Source organism: Aulostomus chinensis, chromosome 9, assembly GCF_037954235.1.
Source record: "Aulostomus chinensis isolate RoL2024-O1b breed Wild chromosome 9, RoL_Achi_v1.0, whole genome shotgun sequence".
In the NCBI taxonomy this organism is placed as follows: domain Eukaryota; kingdom Metazoa; phylum Chordata; class Actinopteri; order Syngnathiformes; family Aulostomidae; genus Aulostomus; species Aulostomus chinensis.
Window position 1 is genome coordinate 2,838,681 of NC_141328.1, and position 20,043 is coordinate 2,858,723.

Genomic DNA, 20,043 nt, shown 5'->3' on the forward strand with positions numbered 1-20,043 from the left:
TGTCCATGACTCAGCCCCCCGTCTTGTCTGGCCACTGCAGGTCTGTGAGGTTAGCGAGACCAGGCCCGCCTCAGAGTCCTGGATGTTTGTAGCACACGGAGAACTGCAGATCTTCCACGTGGCAGCTGCCTTTACTTTGCGTTGCTTTAGCCAGGACATACCTGGTGCTGCTGATGTTTTCAGTCCTGCAGAAGGGGTTCAGGTCTGAGGACAGGAGCACAAATGTCAAAGGAGAGTTCTGTTAGGAACCTGGGCTCCTCTCCCACTTGCTGAATGATTAATATCCATACAGTCAGCCGGTTTGTGCGGTATGTGGACGCTGCATTCACGGTTTGCTTCTGCTGCCCCCAAGTGGCCACAAAAATGTCTGGTTAAAAGTATATAAGCCAACTCCTGCCAAAAAAATATGAATGAAGCACGTGTTCTGACAGACGTTGTTTTTATTTCTAAAATAGTCGTTGGTAAAAATCTGTCTGTTTTAACTGTAAATTAATTAATTGTTTTAACTGGAGAATTTACACTGTAACTGTGTTCTGACCCCCAGTGGACTGTCGGCACCAGTGAGATTCAGAAAGTTGGCAACATCTTTCTGCAGGTATCAAGACTCTTGAAACCCTCCACTCAGCTGCTCTCTCTCTCTCTCTCTCACACACACACACACACACACACACACACACACACACACACACACACACACACATGCATGTCTGTACAGTTATCAGTGTTGTCCCTTTCCCAACTCTGTACCCTACCAACTGAAACATTTAAGCCAAGTTTTAAGCTTCAAACTGCCCTCTGAAGGAGCCTCAGAAGGTTGGGAAGAGTGAACCAAAATGTCCTCGTTACCAAGGTTAAAATGTTAAATGTGTCCTCAGAAAGATGGTTGTTCCAGCTCACCCACGCCCTCACCTCTCTTCTCTCGTAGTTGAAGCTGGTGGTCAAGAAGGGGAATTCCACTGAAAACATCTACATGGGTGAGTGAGTCGGGAAAACAGCAGCCGCCACATTTTCTAATCCGTTTAATGGCCTTCGCTCACTTATTGTGTTTGGAGGAATAATTGTTGAGATGGAGGTGGAACTACATGACCTCTGCAGCCTTCTAGAGGCACGGCGAGACGAAGCTGGTGTTGGAAAAGTGTAAAAAGGATTCGTACTTGTGTCGTCTGACTCCTCGGTGTTCCGGGGCGTAAGAACCGTCTCCCAGATTTGGTTCCGCTGATATAACTTCTCTGGTTCATTCCGAACAGTGGTGAATTAGAACTCGCTCTGGCGGGACGGGGCATTGTTTAGGTCGGAGCGGTGTGGTCTGTCTCAGAATTGTGAGCTGACATTTTAATGTGTGAGATTTTTAGTGTCCAGCTAATCGGTTTTATTTGCTGTTTCCTGTTTTCTTCTCTTATCTCTTCCAGAGTTGACGCTCCCGCAGTTTTACAACTTCCTACACGAGATGGAGAGAGCCAAGGCCAGCATGGAGTGTTTGGCTGAGTGTGTGTGTGTGTGTGTGTGTGCGTGCTAATGGCTGTAGCTACAGGGCAGTGTGTGGTATGTGTTACGTCATTTTGAGTGTGTGTGTGTGTGTGGCATCCAGGGCCTTGTGTTACTGCAGCTAAACTCAAAATTTACTGCCAAACATTTATACTCGCTTTGACCAATTAAAACGGTGGAAATCTCAGGCTGGCTGTCTCGATGGCTTTGATTTATGTGAGAATGAGAACGCTCCTCTCAGACGTGAACCATCGCCGTTGCGTCACTCAGGTAAACGCTTCCCGTGAAGAATAAATAAAACGTTCGATGAAACCAACCCAACGTGTTCGCTCACGTCCGATAGCGTGATGGAGAACGACATTGAGTGGAAGGAGCGTATGTCATACATGCATATGTTCAGCTGACAGATGACCTGGACCGCTTCCACGCCAGACCAGAATGTGTTTTTAGCAGCAATAAGAGACGAAAGCCTTGATAGCAATAGCTGAGCTGATTCATGCGACACTGGAGGGGCTACATGTGTCAACTGGCCCGTGTCATACCTTCACTTTTGTATTCGATGACTTTAATCTGCAGAAATTAGCTCGGCGTTTAGTGGTGCACTAATGGCCCTTTGGGAAAGTGTTTCCAGGCCTGGTTTGTCTGACTGACTGTCAGGAATGTGCCCAGCATTCATGGCAGTCTGCCCGGCCGCCAGATCAGGAGGATACCACGTCTGACACTCTGAGCTGGATCCAAAATAGAGCAGCTTCATCTTCCTGGCGGCTCGCATCACTCCAGTTCCTTTCTTTGCTGTCTCGTCTAAAATTCATTCCCATCAGCAACTGATGTGACATCGCATTTTTTTGGTCTGTCTCGGTCCACAAACCTCCTCAGTGGATCACTCCCCCGTGAGAGCCAACGAGTGCAACTGCTCTTTTAGCAGTAAGTGCAGCAACACGTTGCCCTGCAGACGCCATCTTTGTTTACGACGCTGACTTTGGAAACGCTCCAGTCAGCTTTGATGCCTGAGTTCTCCCACCTGCGCTACAGAGGAAGAGGACATGTCGCTTGTATTTTAATCTTTTTTTGTTTGTTTTGAAATTCTTATGGATTCACAAACCGTGGACTTGTTTATTCTGTGTCTGTTGATCTGATCTGAACCCGCAGCATCTGCCACATATCTGGCTGTCCTGGGACAGGATGTCCTCCTCTGTGTCTCACTGAGGGCTTTTCCTGTCGAAACAAGTTTTTTTTTTGTTTGTTTTTTTTTTAGAAAGCTTGTCTTCCCCCGATCACGGATCTACAGACAGAGGATTCTGTTATTACTGACTTAATAAATAAAATTTGGTTTATGCTGGCCATGATAGTGTGTTTGCACAAGCTGGGCCGGCCTTGCACGTGTGCAGCCTAGAGGACAGCAGGCGCGCCGGTCCAGTCGGGGAGTCTTGGTACCTGCTGCACCGCTGCTGTGTGCTGTTCCTCAGATGCTATCAGCTGCTCTGCGTTTACCAAACTGATCTCCTCCACCACTGACTGGATTACACAGACGGATCTGATGGATCTGTTTCAGTGTAGACAAAATGGCCCCCCTCAATGCTCTGCTGCCTCGACATGATGGGGTGTGTGTGTGTGTGTGTGTGTGTGTGTGTGTGTGTGTGTGTGTGTGTGTGTGTGTGTGTGTGTGTGTGTGCAGCAGCTTCAACTGCTGATGACGGTGGTGGCTCTGCGCTGTAGCCTGGTGCAGTGGGTGTCCACGTTCACGCCAGCATCCGTGTGACCGCAGTCGCCAAGCCGCGTCCGCCCCTGCGCCGAGGATTTAAATGGCAACATGTCATAGTAAAAGCAGGGATGAAGACTCTGGTGCTCACCGTCTCACTGGGGAGAGAAATCGCCAGCAGGAAGTGACAGTCATTTACAGTTGATAGGTTTTCAGAAACAGAAGAGTTGCGCAACTTTTAGACGAAACTCTGCTTGAAAGTTCACCATCAGACCAGAGGGGTGACTTAGGATCGTCCTAAAGAGTTCAATCTTCCAGTGCGTCACTGCCAGGTCATCTGGGTAATGTTTTACCTCCTAGCCTGGAGCTTCTCCTCTCATGTGGGATGGTGTCTTGTTTTTCTTTCACTCTGTTCTCTCTGGGTTACGTAATGATCTTAGCTATCGGCAGGACCAGACTTCTGAAACCCTGACGAGTGAGCGAATCTTCACCTCCAGGAATCGAATTACCACCCGGCCGTGGACACATCTCTGCTGCTCCCAGGTCGGAGAATGGATGTTTCCATCATCATAAAAGCGTTCGAACACCCCTGTCAACATTCGATTGACTTTGGGACACTTGTTGTGTGATTCGTTCATGGTTTTTTCACTACGGTTTCTGTAAAATGAACCCTGGAAATAAAACCTGAGTCAGTTGAGTGGAACAGATAAATCAACCTGCTAAGACAGTCCAGAGGTGAGGAAACGCTCCTCCTGTCTGCTCTTTGGTCTCAGAGGGTTAAATAAAGTCTAGAGAGGATGATTTTAGAAGGGAAAAAAATGGAGTTGTCATTGTCAGAGGTCAAATCCTGCCTGGAATAGCAAGCAGACCAGCCCTCCAGCTGCAGCTCCGTGTTCCTGCATGTTTTCCCAGCTGGGGTTCTCATTTCCTCATCCGGCCTCCAACCAGCGCGGCATTGTGTCGTCTTCCTGAAACGTCTCCACAACCAGCAGCTACCAGAAGTCCTTCATTGATGTTGAGCTCTGCCGTGCTTCTGAGTTGGTGTCTCCTCCTCCACTTTCATTTCAGCGCCAGCCTGACTCCAGTTTTTTGGGGTTTTTAGCTGAGAGCGATTGCCAATGATCTTTATTTCTACCACTTTTTGTTTTGAGCGTGTTTGTATGGACACTAATGAACACATGTGATTTATTTTTGGTGGCCGGCCTTGTGAACAGACAAGATCCGATGAAGGCCTTCATGGGATGATCAGATATCTGGAGAGCACACGTAGTTTCCGAGTAGTCTTCAGCTTGAAGAAACTGCATGTGCAGATGTTGGAAACCCAGAAGAAGAAAAAAGCAGTTAGAACACATTTTTGCTTCTCAGTGAAGCAGAGACGGACTTCATGCTCCATGAAATGAAGAGCATGGTTTTCTCATCCCTCCCGTGCGGAGTCAGCACAGGAATAGTGACATATTTAAAGTTTGCTGACATTAAATCAGAGGGTTACGATGACCAGATTATTCCCTCTGAAAACACAAGCTGTAAATGTGTAAAAGGGATGCTACGCAGGTGAATTCCTCTTTTCAAAACGTGTCACGGGTGAAATGAAAATGAAACTCTGAAACTGGACATTTTCGTTGGTCAGGTGCTTTTTCCAGGAATGACATCGGTTAAGAAAAGTACATTTTGATAGATTCATGTGAGTTTAGCTTTATTTAAAAAAAAAAAAAGTTAAATTACAGTTTAATCTTCAGGAAGGGAATATGTTTCCTCTCATGTTTTAGTTTTTTAAATGAAAGGATTCCTTTTCCTGTCCTCCGTCTCCTCCTCCATAAAAGAAGATGGTGGTTTCAGTGGTTTCATCTTTTGCCCTGGCGTGTTGCAGCGAAAATATTTAGCTAGTCAAAGGTCACTATCTCCTCACGTGGACAAAAAAAAAAACTGTCCCGTCCTCTTCAACGTGATATTTAAGCAGCACTGCACACCAAAAGGTTTTTAAATTTATCTCAACGTCCACTGATGACATGAAAAGTTGTGGGTCAAAGGTCAGATGGAGGACGGAGGCTCAGGCGTTCACACCAGGTGATAGACCAAAGCAATGAAACTGGGCGACAGGACGTGCAAACGCAGGCTGAGTGATGTAACCTACACAGGACGTGACCTCTCCCAGAGAGAGAGAGGGGGTTCAACTCAGAGTTCATCTGTCGGGGCCAGTTTCACCTTGTCGGTTGACTCGTGTGTGGTTTTCGGCGGCGGCAGACCAATCTATTAAAAAAAAAAACCACTGTAGCCAACGCTTTCAGCAGCAAGCCAACACCGTTAGCTGTTAGCACTGTGGTGTTCTCAACAGCCAAGAAGCCAAGGTCTCTGTGTGGAACTGAACAAATGTTGGCCCTCGTACAGGAATTTGCTGCGTTACGCTGCCCCCAGGTGGCCTGGTGGTGCCAGGTTAATGACGCGCCTCAAAATGGGAATCTCAACCAGCTCATGCATGTTTTTGTTCAATATCAGTGCAGACTGGCTCTTTGTGTATGTTTCCTCATGTAGAATTACAACTGGAAAAGTTCAGGGCGGAGAAGTCTCTGTGTGTGTGTGTGTGTGTGTGTGTGTGTGTGTGTGTGTGTGTGTGTGTGTGTGTGTGTGTGTGTTTTTAACCGTTGAGGAGGAAGCTAATGGGAACTACGTCTAATAGCTCGCAGCTGACAAATGAGAAGTGTGTTTTGGTGTGTGTGAGTTCATGTTTGACAGTTCTCTAATGTAGAAAGAACATCTATTTATAGTTCTGAGCATGCACACGCACACACACACACACACACACAATCTGGAGTGAATTTTTACAGTTTGGACTTGCGCTGCTGCGGTGATTCCACCATCAGTTCACTCATTAGTCCACGAATGTCTTTGAATCAGAGTCTGGATCAAAGTCACGCTTGGAGCTTCTATTTCAGTCCAGTTTAGTTGATAAAATGAACCTTGGTTTCTGTGTGGAGGCCTGAATGTGAGCTCTTTAGTCACGTTTCAATCAGCTTGATTATCTGAAACTCTTTCGTCCATGACTGTAGTTTAAGTGAACAAAATTAAAGCCGTATTGTGCTTCACTTTTGACACCCTCCTCTTGTGCTGGCAGCGCTAGCTTCTTCATGTTAGCCCTCTGTAATATAACACAGATTAATAATTCAGTCGCTGCTCTTCTAGACTTTGCACTTACCATCAGACCAGAAGAATCTTTATCCAGCATTTTACAGTTGCTACGGTAACGATGGCGTAGTGAGTGTGACTTTGTGATGCCTGCCACTGCCAGAACATGGAGACAACCAATTTTAACTTTCAAAACACTTAAAGTCGGATTTGATTGAAAAGGCCTGAGAAGTGTCCGGGGATGATGGAGGTGACGAGCGTCCAGCCGTTGTTCTGGGGTCCAGGACTGAGATGTTCAGCAGCCCCTGATCCACACCAGCACTTGGCTTCTGTTGAAACACTGACAGGCCTGTCGTGTCCTGTTGCCACAGAACAAAAAACTGAAGCCACCTGTAATTTCACGGGGCTCAAAGTAGCCTGGCTTCAGGTCGACTCCCTCCCCCTCAGGCTGCAGACGCTCAGCATTCCACCAGATTTCTTTTTTGGTCAGTGAGTCGAATCGATGATGTCTTTGTTTTGTTTGTTGTTTTTAAGGGGGGGGGGCTTTTGTTTGCGCTCAAATGTCAGTAATCTTTCTCCCGAGTTGCTGACTCCACCTTAAAGGTTCCACCTGAAAGTGATGATGTTTGTGTGTTTGCGTAAGTGTGTGTGTTCAGTCCAGGTGCTGAGGGACGAGACCCACTCACCCAGACTGAATGCATGAGCCCCTCGAGGGTCATGAGCGGGAGGTCAAGGGTCCACATTTCTGCCTGTAGAGGGGCACGTCTCGATTTGTCGAACCAGCAAAGTTGTGAACCGGCAGTGAGGAGCAGCACAGAGAGCTGACGAACACGTTCCCCATCAGGAATGAGACGCTGCCTTCACACCTTGCTGCTCCATTCAGATCTGAAGCCAAATCTGATTTTGTTTCGCGTCGACTGTTTGCAGTGTGACAATGATGTCGCACGCTGGTGTGCAGGGACAGTCGGTGAGAAGACGACGACGAGAATGATAGATTTATTCAGTAATATAGCAAAGATGGTGCTGCAGGAGCTTCCATCGTTTTCTTTGCGATGTAAATCATGGAGGTTGTGGAAGTGTGCGTGTGTGTGTGTGTGTGTATGCGTGTTTTGTCGATCAGTGCAGCCTCGATTGGACACACAGTTCAATGTGTGGTTTTACAGAAGGTGGTTTCTCTCTGATTTATGTCTTCCCGCCCAAAACTGTAAGACAACTGCTTCCTTCACAAAATACTTATGGGACTCAAACACACACACACACACACACACACACACACTCACACACACACACACTCTCTCTCACCCACACACACACAAACACACGCCATCTCTTACCTTTTTCACATTCACATTGAAGTGTGTGGTTGGAGGAATGGCAGCCAGTCACTCAGCTGTTGGCTCAACCCGACAGCAAAGCCGTTATCTGGGTCTGTCACACTGAGTGTGTGAAGGTGTGTATGTGTGTGAGGGTGTGTGTGTGTGGGGGGGGGGGGGGGGGGCTCAGCCTGGAGGAAGGGGCTCTCACCTAAATTATTAGAAGGCTACTGATGTATAGAAAAAACATTGCTGCAACAGTCAGTCCACACCCGGGACTGATCACTCTATCACTCTCACTACACAAACAGCACTTGGGGGTCGAACCTGGACCCCCATCCTGAATGCCCCCCAGGCTTGATTGATCCTGAACCTGGTTATATACCAAAACATAATAAATCCTTCACCTCCATGTTTTGGGGACCACACACACACACACACACACACACACACACACACACACACACACACACACTTGCCCCCCCCCCCCCCCCCCCCCCACGAAACCTATCTAACTCTGCATATTCATCACGTTGCCGGGTGCCTCTTAGCAGTTACTAGGTGTGGGTAGTGGGGTTGATGTGGTTACCGTGGCAACCATATTGTTCCATTGTGTGGTTATCTGCCTCAGTGGGCCCGTCCCACCATGCACATAACACAAAAGCATGCAGGGATAATGACAGCCCTTCCCCTTTCTGTGTCCATCACACTCACTCACTCACTCACTCACTCACACACACACACACACACTCACACACACACACACACACACACACACGCACACACACACACACAGGAACAATCACCTGTGCAAGTGCTCTCACGGAAATGAACGCAGCGTCCCTGAGGACCGACACCTGAGGCTGATTAAGAGCGAATTATGGTTCATTGAGGGATCCGGCCTGCAGATTCATGCTTTACTAATGAGCGAAGAAAAACAGAGAACAGCGACTGAGGCGCGGCGGCCGGAGACAAGTTTGTCTTCACTTGAGAGGTGGCGGGAGTTTTTCCACCAGGGGGCGCTGGTGACCAACCAGAGGACATGACCAGGCAGCGGCAGGGACAAAGACCCGTGAAACACGCAGAACAACGCCGTGCGGGTTGCGGTTCTCGATCGGAAGCAGCGGTAAGTTTCTTGCGAGATGAGGAAGATGTTGTTTGACTCATGAAGACGAACAAGGAGGAGGCAGGACTCACGAGAGATGGATTAAAACGAGAGGTTTGGCTTTTGATCAGAGGACTATAAAAGAACAGCTTGATGAGTTACAAATGTACTGTTTATTTAGTTTTAATCCCATACAGTATGATAAATGTTCATATTGTTATGGTACACAACAAGTAGTAGTAATAATAATAATAATAATAATTTGATTCACGGCACCTTTAAGGAAACTCAAGGTTACCGCACAGAAAACATAAAAACAATATGAAAGACTTAAACAAATGACATTCATTTTAATTGTCTAATTCAAAATTAAAAACATGATCAAATTTACTTTAAATTTGGGTAAAAAAAAAAGACTGTCACGTCTGGCAACGCATTATTTAGTTGTCAAAGACAAACATTTCATATTCAGGTTTTGGTCAACCATGTCACAGCTTAAATGTGTGTGTGTGTGTGTGTGTGAGAGAGAGAGAGAGTGTGTGTGTGTGTGTGTTACCATAACATCCCTTGATCAAATATCCATCCATCCCTCCATGTTCTCCCTCTCCTCCTGTTCAGGGTGGTGGGGGTGGAGCCTATCCCAGCAGCCTTCCCCCTGGACAGGTCACCAGTCCACGGCAGGGCCAACACATAGAAACAGACAACCATTGGCTCTCCCAGCCACGCCTACGGTCAATTTAGAGTCTGGATTAACCTGGTCCCCTCTTGATGTCTTTGGACTGTGGAGGAAGCTGGAGTACCAGAGAGAACCCAGCAGGAACAGGGAGAACATGGAGACTCACCCAGAAAGACCCCGTGCTGCAGCCGGGGCTCCACCCACAACCTTCTTGCTGGGGGGCCACGGTGAGGACCACTGCTCCACCGGGCCGCCCTGTTCAAAAATAAAAGGAAAAATATCATTCTTCCTCTCGGATGTAGAGGAAACCTGCTCACGATGTCTCTGTTTTGTTGTTTGTGGTAAAACCCAGGCTTTTCACAATCAGATCAAGCAAACTGAATTGACTCTGAAACGCAGCGTAGGTGAGCATAAATCCTCTGAAGACGTTTAGCGTTGATGGCGCTCAGCGTACGGTTTCTGGTCAGCGTTGATGGATAAGAGGCGTTCTCTATAGGATGAATAAACATGCTTTACATATGGAGGCTCGAGAGTGGGGGGGGGGGGTGTGTCTGTGTGTGGAGCTGCAGTGTTTGTCAGAGGTGTGTGTGTGTGTGTGTGTGGTGGATCATGGCAGTCCAGGTTTTACTGCTGGAACACGGACCGGCTCTAACAGTCCAAATATGTGGGATGGCTCTGGAGAGCAGCCATGCATAAATCATCCGGCGGTGGTGATGAAGCTCAATTTATAATTCTATTTTTTTTTATTGTTTCCACAGATTCTTCAAATCATTCACATTTTAAATACGGTGGTAGAATAAAATATCAACAGTTAAAAAAAACCCTCATTGAAATGAGTCAGGTGATATAACTTCACAAAAAGGTACAATTTTTCATGGCGCTCAACAAGTTAGTACCTGACGTCATCGATAGGGGGCAGCAGATGACCTCAGCTGGGACACGCTAACATCTCTTGCAGGAGCTGAAGATGAAATTCTCAGTTTACCTGTTGGTTAATGTTTCAACTGCAGGTCCAGACCAGCAGACTTCCAGGACAAACTGGGATCTCAGTCTTTGAGTCGCTAATCAGCAGCACCTGTGACCAGGGTCCTGAGGGTCCTGGTCCTGAGGGTCCGACTGCTGCCTGACTCAGTGGTACATGTTTATGTATTTTGTGTTCAGATGAAGTAATTACATCAATCTGCTGTTGAACTGAACCCATAATAAGTGCTGAGGGTGTTTGCTACACTACATTCATATTTACACACTCTTTTATACCTGAATCCAGTTTATATGCTCCTGTGTTCACTTATGGAAGATCAGGATGGAGATGGCGTGGGTCACGGCTTTATCATACACGCTAGACCGTAGTAACATGTTGGAGGAACACCTTCACCCATTCATTCCTCCTCACTTCTCCTGTTGGAGGTTCATAAACGGGAGTTGATGTTATTTCAGAAAGATGTGTGGGCTACCCAGGTGAGATGTGTAGGGAGAGAGAGGAACAACCACACACACACACACACACACACACACACACACACACACACACACACACACACACACACACACACACACACACACACACAGCTCACGTGAACACAACCAGATGGTTGGGGTGTGTGTGTATGTGTGTGTGCACGCGGTTTGTCTATCCTCTGAGGACCGCTGCGTACGACTTCATGGCGTGAAGATGCAAATGACCAAGGGACCTGAACCGAAGACCAGGAGAGGTGAACATGGCTGAATCAGTCCAGGACCAAAGATCAGTGTCCAGCGAAGTGAAGCACGAGTTCATTCGGTGGAGAACTCCACGTAAATGAAAAGCTACCTTGAGTCAGGCACACTTAATAGATTTATGCTGAAACATCCTGGACTGATCAGGGGGGAGGTTTGCAAAGAGAAGCGCAGGCCCCCAGGCTCAGGTGGAGAGGAGGAGGATGCTGGTCATCAGAAGTCCCTGAGACGCGTCGAGAGGGGATTTGTTCTAAGAGCTCATGTGCAGATGCGGCCGTCTTTGGGGACCTGTGCAGTTTTTACTCTTCAAAAGTCTAAAACACCAAATGCTTCAGGACAGTCGTTGGGACTCCGGAGACGTGAGAGGAGCAACAATAAATGATCCCGAAAGTAGAACTTGACCAGGGGGACGCCCGCCATCTCCGACTGCAACCCCTCACTAACTGGTTCCAGTCTTACTCAGAGACTCAGCCAGCCGCCAGTCATCCAGTCATCCAGCAGCCACTCAGTCAGTCAGCCAGTCATCCGATCAGCCAGCAGCCACTCAGTCAGTCAGCCAGTCATCCAGCAGCCACTCAGTCAGTCAGCCAGTCATCCAGCAGCCAGTCATCCAGCAGCCATTCAGTCAGTCATCCAGTCATCCGATCAGCCAGCAGCCAGTCATCCAGCAGCCAGTCATCCAGCAGCCAGCAGTGCTCCACATTCCCTCTTCAGGCTTTGTCCACCTACAAACATGTCTCTGCTGTTTCTTATGTTCATTGGTGGACATCCTCGTGTGTGTGTGTGTGTGTATGTGTGTATGTTTGTGTGTGTGTGTGTGTGTTCTTATGTTTCCTATGTGTGCTGGGTGAATGTGTGTGTTTTTATGCCCATTAGCCTCCAGTCTGATTTAGTGTGTCCTTTAGATGTGTGTCTGTGCAACGAGTGGGTTCCTGCATGGGGCAGCCCACTTGTATTAGCATGCATGTTTGAACATTCATGTTTGTTCATATATCTGCATATATTAGCTCTATATGTGTGTGTGTGTGTGTGAGTGTGTGTGTGTGTGTGTGTGTGTGTGTGTGTGTGTGTCCCAGCCAGGAGTCAGCAGCAGACCTCGTCCTCAACACCCACTCACACTCCCTCCAGCTGACTGGCACCATGGCAACCGGGAGATCCAGCAAGCCGAGAAGGGTCCTGAGTGTGTGTGTGCGTGCGTGCGCGTGTATGTGTGTGTGTGACAAGAGCATTCACATATATGTGCATCAACCCACTTCCTCATACCCTGGCACATGTGTCAGCTCATGCATACACACTGTGTATGTTTTTGTGATTATGAGAGTTGTACGGCAGTGTGTGTGAGTGTGTGTGTGTGTGTGTGTGTGTGTTGCCGGGGGTATTGTTTGGCTGTTGCTGGGTCAGTGTGAGGACTGTTTCCTTCCATGGATGCAGCAGGAGGACGGGTCTGGGTGGTCGTCTCTTTTCATCTCTTCATCGGAGGCAACACAAGGATTTGACTCTTCTGGAAGCCACGCCTCACCAAACGAGGTCCACGAGTCGTTGCACTCTTGGTGGTTGGACATTTTGTCAGTCAGACTTGGGAGCAGGAGAACAAAAACAAAACATGTCAACCAACAAGGGAAAAAGTCAAATATGTCGTTGATCCAAACAGCCTGAGCTTCACGTTGCCACTCCAACCCTCCATCATGGAGGCGCTGTTTGCACTTAAATCAGCCAATCGTGATTCAAAATTACGAAAGCAACTTGGAAAAACAAAAGAAGAAAAATGTAAATATTCTCTGTCACTGGTCTCAGTGTTTGTCCAGCAAGTCTCAAGTCCTCAAGTCTGGAGTCCTTGCTTCACTAGGAAGCATGAGTCCAGATGGTTTCTGGCTCACATGTTTCTGACAGCTGTTGCAACAGTAGAGGCTGTTTACTTCCTGTTTACCAATGTGAGCGTATGATTGTCTTCTAAATGACACCATTGTCCTTTGAGCCTCATAAACCTGCTGATCAGAATCCCAACCTAAACCGAACCCAAACCTTCACCATCGTAAATATTTCATCAGCACTGATCAGCAATGACAACACATGAGAAATGTGTGTGTGCGTGTGTGTGTGTGTGTGTGTGGGGGGGGGGGGGCAGCAAGTGAGACTTTTCACTCCTTTAATTATAAAACAACTTCTAAGAGATCATTTAAAAGCATGTTAGCAACATGTTAATGGCGACTAAATTGGATTTCCAATGCTCTTTCTAACAGCTTCTTAAAAGGTTTGTCACCAGTGGGGTTTCCCTCCACCTGCTTGATGACCGTTGGCCTCCCGGACAACAAGACAGCAAGCAGAGCGGCGGGGGAGACGAGTGTGTTTTGAAACACACTTTCACTTCCCATGGTGGACGGTTATTTTCATCCTCTTGGTTGAGTTTCTCCTTTTTTTTTTTTTTTTGCTCCCCTCCATCGTCTTATTCCTCCGGGGAAAGCCAGAGGCCTACAGATGAGATACAGACACAAATATAACGACACTGCTCAGAAACAAGCCGGCTACAGTTGAGAGTGAAAACCACACAGGAGTGTGTGGATGAGATCCAAGCAAATATTAGAAAAGACACGTTGATGGCCTCAGCTCATAAAGAGTTCACGATACGCCTCACGTGTCCTGGGTCGCGATTGCTCCAAAAGAGAGCTGTGTCCCCCCTGGGTGAGCAAATAACATGTAGGTCTCCCTACGAGTCCCCCGTCAGACTGACTGAGTCAAAACTGTTTCCTTCAAAAATGGAATTCTAATTTATTTGAATGAAATTTGCAGAGTTGCACAGTTGTTCGATGTTACTCAACACAGTAAATGCAGCTCTCGTCTCCCTCTCTCTCCTTCCTGTTCTCTTTCGCTCAACCGGTCGAGGCAGACGGCCGCCTCCATGCCAGTTTAAAGTTTTCATCACGACACATTGTGAAACGACACTGATAACTACAGCCGGTGTATTGATACGGTACTGTGGGGGAAAAAAAACAACACGTCACAGCCCTGTTAAACCATTGTGGGATTCTCTTAGGGAAGAGAGGCTTATGCTGCATTCAGGGGACAGCAGACGTCGGGACATCACAGCTCAGGTAACTTCAGACTCTGGGTCTTCAGTTTCACAAAGGTGGTTCACTCTTCAGTTCATTCGGTTCGGTTTATCACCGTGGCAACGCTACATTGAGAAACTTCTGATGATTAAATTTCTTTTGAAGAAACATGTTGCCTTTTTCCTGGAAGATCTCCGAACCTCGGCGCTGCTGGGAAATTAAATCTGGAGATCCTGCTGTGAGATACACAGTGGTGTAAAGAAGTTGATCGCTGCCTGTAAAGAAAACGGCGACTTGAAACGGCCATCTTGGTTCATGCTCAGTGTAAACAACTCATTATTCTTAACAGGCATCTTGTACTTTCACCTTCGAGTTCCCGCGGGTAATTTGTTTTGCATCCAGATGAAACGCATGGCACCGACAGACTTAACGGAATAACTAGACATGAAACATGTGAAAAACATCAATCCAGCCCACCATGCTCACTTTGAATAATTACAGCCTGACACACTCTGTCTGTATTTTCTTTTTAGACAAAGCTGGAGGCCACTTGTGTTGTGGGGAGGGGGGATCACAATCTGACAGATGAAACTGCTCAAATGTGGAACTATGGTGTAAGACATGCTGGGACAAATATTTTTTGGCACAGTAATTGAATAAAAAAAAAAAACCTCTTTATAGAGACATCAAACTGGACAAAGATCCAGTCAGATGTATATTTGATCACATGGGTTCATTACGCCTGGATAGAGAAAACGTGGTTTACACCTGATGATGCGTTTGAGAGTTTGTCAACAGACGTTTGTGGACATGTTTGCTGTTATTAGCCATCAGTCTCCTTTAGCTTCGAGCTAAATACACCTTTTGAGTGCCATATTACTTTAAAAGAAAAGGCCCACATTTTTAGTGTCAGAAAGGCAGACAAAGACCCATCTCTCTTCTCCCGAGCATTGACCGAGCTCCAAAAACCCATCGGAGGGCCGACAGCTAGTTAGCTTAGCTGCAATGGTTGGCAACAGAGGGGCAGTAGAAGCAGTAAAAGACTTCTAAAAATTGATCAAATACACCTCAGTCCAAAACAGTCTTGGCCTGCGTTAACAGAACTAGCGCCGTAAACATTTGCCATGAAAAAACTGATGAAAATTACAAGATGTTTTTATTTTAGAGTCAGATACAGAGCCGGAACTACTTTCCTGACCAGGTGCAGTGATTTGAAGCTGCACCTCAAAAGTCCTATGCTAACTTTGGTCAGCAAAACAAAGCTTCTGCTGCTCCTTAACATGGTCAACTTTGTAAGAGAGGATGGGGAGGCTTACTTTTGGACAAACCAAGACCCTGATCCTGATCATAGCTGAACCAGAATAAACCCAGAGGAGGAACTGAAGGCCGTGGAAGGGAGGCGGAGGCAGTCCGACGTAGATCCAAGTACGTATCTGATACGAGAACATTTTTTTTCCCCACTTGGCCCAAGACTCTATCGCTGTTAATGCGAGTACAAACCATCTCACAGGAACATGTATTTGACTGTTGAGCAGTACGCTACCATGGTCTGTTGCTAGCATTCGTTGTAGCTAAGCTAACTAGTAGTCGGCTGTCCGCTGCTGGGGTCTGAAGCTCGCTTGTGCACCAGAGAGGAGACGAGGGTCTTTGTCTGCTAGCCCGACACTTCAAATGATGGATATTAAGAGTTCTTCCCCCAAACCTGCCACGCCGAATTGAGTCTGCCATCGCTAAAGTTGTTGCTAACTTGTCGCATCTGCCTCAGAACAGGAATTCATCGCATAAACAGATTTCACAAATGTGTGAAACCCCCTGCTGCCTTCACTTGACATTCTCAAACTTCTCACCGCACCACGTTGCTCGCTGGCACTAGCTAACAAGGATACGCTAACAACAGCTTCCCAACCAACGGCATTCATCGTGCTAAGCTAACCGCTGAGCTCAGTAATCGGTAAAGAGGAGCTGGATTTGTGACATCACAAATAGATGTGGTTACAGTCCAGGTTTGGCCAAGCAGGTCTAACGTTGCTGTTCATACAACTTCAGCCACCAAACCCTTTATATATCATTTATTAGTTTCTCTTGGAAAGACGGAAGAACGGTGAAATACACTCCTAAGGACTGCATCTCTGCTCCTCCGCATGAATATTCCTTCACCTGAAAACCTTTGCAACAGAGTATTTAAGAGTATTTTTGTGTACATGAGTACATGTTCGGAGGGGATCTTAACACCAATGACGAAGCTAGTGATTTTTTTTTTCCTTTTTAAAAAAAAAATTAAAAAAAATTTGCATACATTCTGGAAAATTCTGCAAAACCCCATGTCGGATACATTATGATTTTTATCAATTAAAATACATGTTTGTGCGTCTCTTAAAGGGCGTTTTCAGGTTCTATCTGCCTGTGTGTTTGACATCTACCGGCCCATGTGGGGGAGCATGGCGCTGGTGGTTTTTGGACACTTCCTGCTTTCATGCTCCATCTCCAGTGTGTGTGTGTGTGTGTGTGTCCCGGGTTAACCAGCCCGGCTGACGTGTCGCAGCTACCTGCTCGTTGATTTGAGGGGGTCGTGATTCCAGCCGTTGCGCTTTAAGAGGAGAGCGAAACGGGACTCAAACAGGTGTCCGGTTCCCAAGCCTGAAACCGGAGGAGGAAGAGACCGAACAATTAACGCTTTGGCTCTTTTTTTAATGGCATGAACGGATCCATCACTCCGTTCATTCAGGATGCAAACCCACCAAACCGGAAAATCTGTTGTTGTTTTTCTTAATTTTTAACTCGTGAGTAAAGAAGATCTGCGGCTAACGTTTTTTTTTCTTCTCCTCCTCCTCCTTCTTCTTCTTCTTCTCCGTGTTTCCCCATCGGAGGAGGAAGAGGAGGTGATAGAAGAGGGGAGGCGTTGACCTACATCCCCCCCCCCCCCCCCCCTTGGGACAGGCCGACCGACCCATGCTGCTAACAGGTGTGTCTGAGGAGGGCACACCGCTCCAGACCTCCCCGCCCGCCCCGGCCTCCCTCCCACCGCCTCCTGCCTCCCTCCTCCGGGTCATCCTTCTGTCATAACCGCTTCTCAAACTAACATCCACACCGGCTGGCGCTTCACATTTGGCCGGTTGGTTGGTGTATCCGAAGAGGAGCGCTTGTTCCCCGGGTCCGTCCGTCGCTGTCTTGCCCGCCGGTGCGCCACAGCAGCGGGGAAGAGGCACCGGAGCGGCTCCGTTGGAGACGTTAATTGGACGAGCGAACGGGACTTTGAGGAGGGGGCTGTTGTTCCTGGAGAATGGCGCTCATTTGAAGGGGATTTGAAGAATTTTATTTTAAAACACTGGTTTAGGTTCACACCCCCCCCCCCCCCCCCCCGAAAGAGACAGAGCCAAAGGGTGGTTGTTTTTTGTTGTCTTTTTTTTGTGTGTGTGTGTGTGTGTGTGTCAGCTGAACCGGTCTTTTCCGTTCATCATAACCTATCATGACATCGAGAAAAGCCAGCAGCGTGGGGGACGTGGTGACCCCCAACAGCCACCAGAACCAGCAGAGGAGCCGGAGTCCCAGCGGCTACAGCAGCGGGGATCCGGTGTCTGAGACGGCCGGCGGAGGGGCGGAGATCTTCGGTGAATTTCAGGACTGGTGCCTGCGGACGTACGGGGACTCTGGCAAGACCAAGACCGTGACCCGGCGTAAATACAACAAAATCCTGCAGACGCTGCTCCAGGGGGACGAGGAGAACAGCAACGGCGTGTTCCTCCACGAGAAGAGCAGCAACCACATCAACGCCAAGTTTAAGTTTTGGGTGAAGTCCAAGGGCTTCCAGGTCGGGACGCTGCAGGACAGCAAGAACGGAGCCCCGGACAGACCGGTGCTGTACGTCCCCATCAAGGCGACGGTTGGTGCATCTTCCTCTTTCACTTTGACACCGTGTGTGTGTGTGTGTGTGTGTCCCGTTGTCATGTCGGGTTAAAGCTATCCTTTATTTGCCTAAGGAAATGAGATGTGTTTGCGTGGAGCCTGAAACTTTCTCTGGCTCGGTGCCACCAGCTACACGCACCTGTTCTCCAGTGGCGGTCCTTGGCTCGTTTAATGGGGGGTGGGTGGTGAGGGTTCATGTCAGGCGGGCACTATTTACCCAAGGTTGGTAAGTAAAGATACTGCAAGGATTTTCATGTAAATGTATCATAAGCGTTATAAATAGACATTATTTAGAAGTCTGGCAAAGAAATTCAAATGAATGTACATTTCCATCCTCTACTGTTATGCGAATATTAGTTGTTCATGGTGATAAACAGTAGATGGCGCACTAATTCTCCCATCCTCCACTCCAGTAGAAGAGGACACAGCGTCATGAGGCAACTGTAGTGGCACCAAACAAACCTCCTCATCATACAAACAAAGGAACACGCATGGACATACAACCAAGTATTGCGCAACTAATTTTTCAGACCATCACACGGAAAATGTCAGCAGTCAGATTATTGCCATCCATGTAAACACAGTTCAGTATGTAGCAGTAGTGCACACAAAAATGCTTAAATTGGTGTTTCAGTTCTGTTATTCATTTCAGTATCAGTTTAGAGCGGCACAGAAATGAGCCCTAAAATCGGGAAACAAGTTAGCCTTTTTGTCCGTCTGGTTCCCTCTTGTCCCGTCAGTGGGTTGTTACTGAGGACAACATGACAATCTCTCGTTTGATATGTAAATAAATACAATGCTTGGGACTTTTTAGGCGTTCAAGTGTCTGTAAAACAGAGGTCGCTCACAAGCAAAGGAAGGGAAAGCTAATGCTACTCCCAGGGCTAATGCTAAATATGACTAGCATGAACTGTGGTAAGAACTCTACATGAGAAGTAGGATAGCAACTACAAACTACTGACAAGCTGCTCCCGTGATGGCTCGCTGCTAACATTATTTGCTAACCGCTAGCTCAACTGACATTAGTGGCTACCGCTTTTCAGTAGGCCTGTAAGACGACGGTGCACAATTATTCACATTGTTGTAGCCTGAGTTCTTTTTATTTTTTCTGTGGGTGTGACTGGCAAAATGTACAATTGTCAGAACACCAAAGTAGAGAACCGCCAACATGAATGCTTAAAGCTAAGTTAAAGCTAGCTGCTGATACCAGCTTGCTGTCAGGTGACGGCACATGGCCTCTCATAGTTTCAGCTGGAGTGAGTGTTTCAGCTCTGCAGGTCATTCCCATTCTAGGAATGTTTTTGGTGGGTCCTCTCTTTTCTGGACACAAGCTGGAGAAATGTGTTGTCATGTACTCCACGTCTTTCTTCATTCACCTCTGCCGTCCATGTTATTTTCAACCGGGGGGGGGGCACTTGTTGATGGTTGCTGGTGCGGGACGATGCACGAATACAAAGATTTCTCAGTAACTCCCAAAGTCCCTAAACTGAGTTTAATTAAGTCAACAATTATCTTGTTAAAATGGTGAAACGAGGCAGGAGATGTAGGTTGGGTTTAGGTGTTGGTTGGCATGGTTACCACTGGATTAATTCCACCCTGTCCCATATCGCTTCTTATTTAGGTTAACGTGAGGAATATTGCGGGAGGACTGGGAATTCTCTCTCTGGCGGTGTCTCCTGGCAGCAGCGGGACTGTTGAGTCTGTTCAGTATCGGAGCGCCGGCCTGTTTAGACTGCCGTGGCAGAGACGTCTCTCCCGTTGTACTGAGTGTGTGTCTGTGTACGTCTTCTACTTCCAAACATGACCAGACGCTGTTAGGAAGATGAGGAATACCCTCCATGGTGAATGCCCTCACCCGCCCTCGATTCCTGGGAGGAGGGTTTACAGCTGTGACTTGATGCAGACGGAGTTAGTCGAATAGTTTGTCCAGACGTCTCCGTCTCTTTAGAGGAGGAGATTTAAAACTACGCAACACTTTC

At 47.4% G+C, this 20,043-nt stretch overlaps 2 protein-coding genes and 1 long non-coding RNA gene across 4 annotated transcripts in view; 2 read left to right on the top strand and 1 right to left on the bottom strand.

The window, feature by feature from the left end:
* The window catches only part of commd7 (COMM domain containing 7), a 4,393-nt gene extending 1,242 nt beyond the window's left edge, over positions 1 to 3,151 (top strand). Inside the window, exons 3-5 of the mRNA XM_086212836.1 lie at positions 545 to 595; positions 926 to 974; positions 1,410 to 3,151. Coding sequence (XP_086068962.1) covers positions 545 to 595; positions 926 to 974; positions 1,410 to 1,516 — 207 coding nt within the window. The 3' untranslated portion in view covers positions 1,517 to 3,151. The remainder of the gene's footprint in view (positions 1 to 544; positions 596 to 925; positions 975 to 1,409) is intronic.
* Positions 3,152 to 12,254: 9,103 nt separating this feature from the next.
* On the bottom strand, positions 12,255 to 17,021 carry LOC147255404 (uncharacterized). 2 transcript variants are annotated; one of them, XR_015117824.1, is made up of 3 exons: positions 16,900 to 17,021; positions 16,708 to 16,798; positions 12,255 to 12,689 (listed from the first exon to the last, which is right to left on the bottom strand). It is a non-coding gene; the product is annotated as an uncharacterized LOC147255404 (long non-coding RNA). The 2 variants fall into 2 exon arrangements; XR_015117823.1 differs by lacking the exon at positions 12,255 to 12,689 and adding an exon at positions 13,335 to 13,583.
* LOC147255405 (nucleolar protein 4-like) overlaps positions 16,657 to 20,043 on the top strand; it is a 114,788-nt gene continuing 111,401 nt past the window's right edge. Inside the window, exon 1 of the mRNA XM_086213098.1 lies at positions 16,657 to 18,041. Coding sequence (XP_086069224.1) covers positions 17,628 to 18,041 — 414 coding nt within the window. The 5' untranslated portion in view covers positions 16,657 to 17,627. The remainder of the gene's footprint in view (positions 18,042 to 20,043) is intronic.